The 5,577-nt window shown below is 42.7% G+C and overlaps 1 protein-coding gene across 1 annotated transcript; it reads right to left on the reverse strand.

Moving 5' to 3' along the window:
• Window positions 1–312: 312 nt before the first annotated feature.
• Window positions 313–3,117, reverse strand: LOC122357361 (transmembrane protein 271-like). Its single transcript, XM_043256724.1, has one exon. The coding sequence runs from the start codon at window positions 2,532–2,534 to the stop codon at window positions 1,746–1,748; it is 789 nt and encodes a 262-aa protein (XP_043112659.1). The 5' UTR covers window positions 2,535–3,117; the 3' UTR covers window positions 313–1,745.
• Window positions 3,118–5,577: the final 2,460 nt, after the last annotated feature.

Raw genomic sequence — 5,577 nt, forward strand, 5'->3', positions numbered from 1 at the left:
GAAAATGTCCCTGTGGCATTCAGTGAAATCTATTCAGATAGACTCAAAGAGATCTTTCTAAAATGCTAAACTGAAACGTATGAATGTGTTTGTTACATTAAACAACCTGCTTCGCTTTGTACACCGGATCAAACTTGACAAACCCAAGCAAATCTGCATTTCAAAGACTGGGTTACATATCTAATTACACGCAGGTAGAAAAAGGGTCAAGGAACCATGGCAACACCTGCTGCAGGCAGACATGCTGTCACCTCCCGAGAAGCACTGCATGCACAAACGCATTAGTTAACCTGAACTCAACGGCAACATCAGGAGAGAGTAAATACACCTTTTTATTCAGAAGCTAAACATAAGCAATATGAGGGAAAACAAGAGAGCCACATCGAGAAAATACATGTGCATCCCTAGTCAAAAAATACAGCGTGCAGGATTCCCAATGAAACTTCAGTCCTAGTTTTGATCCTTAGGGAAAAACCCGACAGGAATTCTTATTGGATTCTGAGTGTGATTTCATACATTTCCTGCTACCGGACAATGATAGATGTTAGGTACTTTTTTCCTGGATCTGATGGGTTTTTGGTGGACTATAATTTACGTTTTATACAAATTTAGTTGATCTGGGAAAAGCGAAAGTCACTAATTAAACTATTATTTTATCTGGCTTCAAGTGTTGGCGGTAACCTCCAATGAATACATTCGAGGATACTCATACAACTGATGCGGTGGACATAAACTGCTGAAAAGAGAAGAACTGAATGTTCTCCCGTTATTCAGAAACATTAATAACTTCCCACGGTCACAACACTGCTAAGCAGAAATGCTCTCTCCGATGGGTAACGCGTGTTATTCGAACTTGGCCAGCAGCAGTGGCTTTTTGTCTGAAACATCAGAGATGAAGAGACTATTAACAAATCATGAGGCTGAATGTAAGACGTCTTGATGCAGGCCTTTCAGGATACTTTTGATGCCCTACAGGGACATTTATCCAGTTGCAAATAACAATAGCCCTACTGGGAATTTTCTGCTGGAATACTAACACAATTATGATTCTGGTTCTAAATGATTCGTTTTTCATCTCCATACATCAGAAAACAAATGCTGTTTCAGTTAACCTTTTAATAATAGGCTCTTTTTGTCCCGAACATCTTTTTGTCTTTTGCCTCCTGTTGACATCCTATAAAACACATCCTTTATCGCTGGGTGCTTGTTGCTTATAAGAAAAAAAAACTCTATGAATCCTGTACACAAGCCTTTAGGATTTTGACTAGGGATTATTTGGGAATACAATCAATCAGGAATGTCAAAAAAGGTATGCTTCCGGTACGTTTACCTTCTCATTTGTTCTTTTTGCCCAATTTGGTAACTTCTTTTTGTTTTGTGCCCTGCAGGAATACTGTAAGAAAATCAGGATCCTTTAGATTCCAAAAATTCCAAAGGGAATCCTGTACACAAACCTTTGGGATTTAGACAAGGGATGAGCTGAGAATACAATCGGTCAGTCAAAAAACAAATTTTGCATGTATATATCATCCTTTCAGTACGTTTACCTTCTCATAGGTTCGTTTTGTAGTTTATGAACAACTGTAGGGTTTGTTCAGAGCGCTGGCTGTAACCTCCACTAAATGAAAAAGTACATTAGGCAACAGCTGGTCGCCGTAATATAGAAATAATCGCGTCGAATCCAAGTTCAGCGTGCCGAATGCGTGATTGTCACTGCAAAACTGCAACTCGGTTTCTCTTCTTTGCTATTTGCTGCTCCCTTCTCCGGGGAATATGTCCTCGTAGGCAGGTGGCAGCTCGTTGTGAAGCGGGTAAGAAAACGGGTATGTGTGATTAAGCTCCGGATTGGCTGGCGAATAGCCCGGCAGCTCCATGCACGGGTGGCCCCGGCTGTGCACCTCTCCATCCAACTCGTCCAACGCGTGAAACACCGCCAAGTTGATGTAGGACACCGGCTGGAACTCCGTGACCGCGAAGTCGCGCTCCTCGTTCAGAACGATCCGCGCGCTCCGCCTCTGCGCCCGGCGTCTCCGGTGAAACCGCGCGGTTTGGTAACGCTTGATGATCACCAGGTTCATCAGCCCCAGGAGGCACTCCAGAGTGTTAAGGATAGTGGAGACCACCAGACCCCGCTGGTACACTTTGAGCCGGTCGCACGCCGGGTTTACATCCACAGAGTCCTGACAATAGTGCGCGTACTTCCTCTCCACCAGGGACACAGTGTCGCCATCCACCACCGCGCCAGAGAACGCCGTCAGGACCCCCAAAAGAAACACTAAGATCCCAAAGAGGAAGAAATTCGCACACCTGGGGTTTCCCCGGCAAAAGACCAGCGCCACCCCCATCAGCACCTGCCCGAGAGTCACCAGGATGCCCGAGTAGAACGCGCCGGCCGCGGTGGCCAGGTGGAAGTGCGCTCGCACCCTGGAGCCCAACGCGATGCATTTGAATCCCACGACCACGGCGCTCACCGCGCACACGAAGAGCAGACTGCTGGAGACGATGGTGCACAGTCCTTTGCCACTCAGCTTCATTATAATCCTCCTCTGCCTCCTTCATCCTCCTTTGTCCTCCTCGTCAGCTCCTCTGGAAGCGCTGTCATTTGGTGACATGACTCGCCGGTGGTTGCGCTTCGGTTCTAGGATCTCCGACTCGCTCTTATTAATTATGGATAGGCTCCTTCTGCGGAAACGACCCCCTAAATCCAACCCAGAGGTTGCGGTCACCTTCATGACCCTGTCGCTCCATCCATCCAGTCCCCTAAGGCGATGAAGCGCATCCTTCGCGTTTGATGCTGGAGAGGGAAGTGTCCTCCCTCTCTCGCCGTGCGTTCATGCAGCACTGAGACCGAACTTGGGCTGGAGGCTGGAGATCAGGGGAAAGCGATCCGACCCCCTACTGGTCTCACTTACCAACTACTGAATGTGTCATAGAGGCTCTCGGAGTGTTCTTCGTGATGTCACGCGTTTAAATGATCCTCTCAGTTTAAACATAACAAGGATAACCGCGCGAAATCGTCATGCGCCACAGACTGCAGACCAAAACTCTTTTTTTTTCTATTTCAATATATTTATTTTAATTTAAATATATACACCTCAGTGCAATGCAAGTCGCTTTAGTTTGTAAAATTAAATCTAAAATTTAAAACACGTCTAATCTAATAGTTGTAACAAAACCAATCAGCATTCTCATATCAGGCTGGATTCTTTTTGGATATGCACCTGCTTTTCAATAAGCCATGGTTTTGTGAAAAGTTTCTTTCTGCCATTGGTCTGAAAAACCTGGCAAATAAAGTATATAGACTATTAATTCCCAAAATCTTGTTGTTGTTATTATTATTATTATTCAATGTTTGCCTCATAATGATAGAAATATGTCAAATAAAAAAAAAAATTCTGATTTCTGGAACATACTGTAGATGTAAATGTGTATTTAGTGCACAGACCGACATCTCATTTTTAAAAAATGCGTATGAATACTTAAGTTTATGTCTCTAGTTCAATAGAAAGTAGAGACAGGTGAAATTTTACAATGGAATTAGCACACTAATCACTACAGTCTTTTAAATAATGTAAGCTCATTAGAGCTGCATACACAAATATGATAAAATAATTAGAGAAATGATATAGTTTAAACAGTTTGACTGCAGTGCATGTCAAATCCCTAAAAGTATGTCAACCACCCAGTTGGGTACTTCACACATAAATTATATAAATGTATAAATGAAACAAAAATGGTTTTGAGTCAGTTATTTCTTTTTTGTTGTTGCTGTAGTGTGTCAGTTGGAAAAATCATTTTATATGTCTTTGTCACAGTCCAGTGAGATTTTTGTCTGTCAGTGCTTCCACACAGAGATCTGATCTCACCATCATCCAGTCTGTCTGGAAAGACACGAAGAAACAGAACAAACCGAGAGACTAAATCCAGAAGAACTGTAGCAACGTCTCCAGGAAACGTCAAGAGACCTTCCTGCAAAACTGCTTAAAAAACTATGCGCAAGTACACCGAAGGCAAAAACTGCTTTAAACACAAAATATATTGATTTAATGTAGTTAATTGAAGCCATTTAGTTTCTTGAAGCATCTTTCAGACGTTGCTACAGTTCTTCAGGATTTAGTCTCAGTCTTAGTTTGTTCTGTTTCTTCATTCCAGACAGACTGGATGAAGATCAGATCAGATCTCTGGCCGTTGTCGGACTCTGAAAATCTCACTGCATTATTGCAATTAATGGAAAAATGAATGTTTGGAAATAAACTGATATTTTCTACTGACACCCCACAGCAAAAAGATATAAATAATATACTTACGACCACTTTAGCCTGGTGAAAATGCTAGTGTTCAAAAATTTTGGCCACCACTTTTTGCACTTTGCATTCCATTTCAGCGAAAGTAATTCACATGCAATGAGACCCAGACCCCCGCAGACGGTCTATAGTGTTTTCAAGTGGTTCTGTAATGCACCTGTTTGCCAAATGGGAGAAAAAAAAGTCACAAAGGCTGTATTTTTCAGAGCAGGACCTTTTCGAATGGTTGGGTGGATCTTCAGCGAGTCTCTGCGTCACCTCTAAAAAAGTGCCTGATGTGCAGATGATTCATCTTTTACGGGCTCTTTAGAGCCGACGTGTCCCGCATGCGAAACCAAACACATCCTATTTTTGGGAGCGCCTTGTGTGTCGCAGCAAGTGATGCTGAAAGGTGTTTGATGGCAGCGGATTTTCATCTGCACACACCCCAGAGACGCAGGCACAGACGGAAAATTGACTCTTTGTCTCACAAATGAGCATGTTGCACCAAATCCACATGAACACATTCTGCTCTGCTGGCTGCTGAAGTCATGTTATGCTTTTATATCATATGGAGCAGACAAACTACTACCAGCCAATGTTTTGTCTACTCAAAGCCAAGAATCAGAGCTTTCCGAATAAAAAAAAAGAACGCGTACAGTACGGTACAGGAAAGTTTGGATTTTACAGATAATTGGTTTGTGCAAGTTGTTAAAATTGCAAAGCTGCCAAAAGACTGCAGTCAACCAGAAAAGACAATGGTGTTATTCTTAGTCACAGAAATCCTTCTGAATATGTAGTAAAGAGAAACAGTCTGAGCTAAAAGTTCATAAGGAGTGACGTAAAGTCGAGAAGTGAAATTAGGACTGGCAATTTCAGGACTGGCTGATTCCCTCAAGCCCCCTGCAGAGGGAAGGGCTGTTTCTCAATTCCCTGGAGAAACCAGTTTATCAAGCCAATACATACACATTAAAACAGCGCAAATTATCCCCAAAAGCTTCGATCTGAACCATAGAATCTAACAATTATCTCCGTAATGCTGGTAATCACTGCAATTAAATGCTGTTCTGGGTGAGAGGCAGTCTCGCTTGCGTCTCCTGTCTGCACCTCATGCCGAGACAAAAAGCGACATTCAAGACTACGAGACATCGCAAAAATGCTCCCGGTGCAATTCCCTAGACACTGCATGTTGATGCTTTTTAAGCTAAAAAAAACAGCTCTTATAGCATATGCTTTGGAAACATTGACTTTGGATATTTTTGTATGTTTCTTGCACTTTACTGTAGAATGATGT

The sequence above is a fragment of the Puntigrus tetrazona genome, chromosome 14 (genome assembly GCF_018831695.1).
Source record: "Puntigrus tetrazona isolate hp1 chromosome 14, ASM1883169v1, whole genome shotgun sequence".
Classification (NCBI taxonomy): domain Eukaryota; kingdom Metazoa; phylum Chordata; class Actinopteri; order Cypriniformes; family Cyprinidae; genus Puntigrus; species Puntigrus tetrazona.

Bases quoted from the DNA above. Each gene is read 5' to 3' on its own strand.
- LOC122357361 (XM_043256724.1), bottom strand. From the start codon at position 2,534: ATGAAGCTGAGTGGCAAAGGACTGTGCACCATCGTCTCCAGCAGTCTG.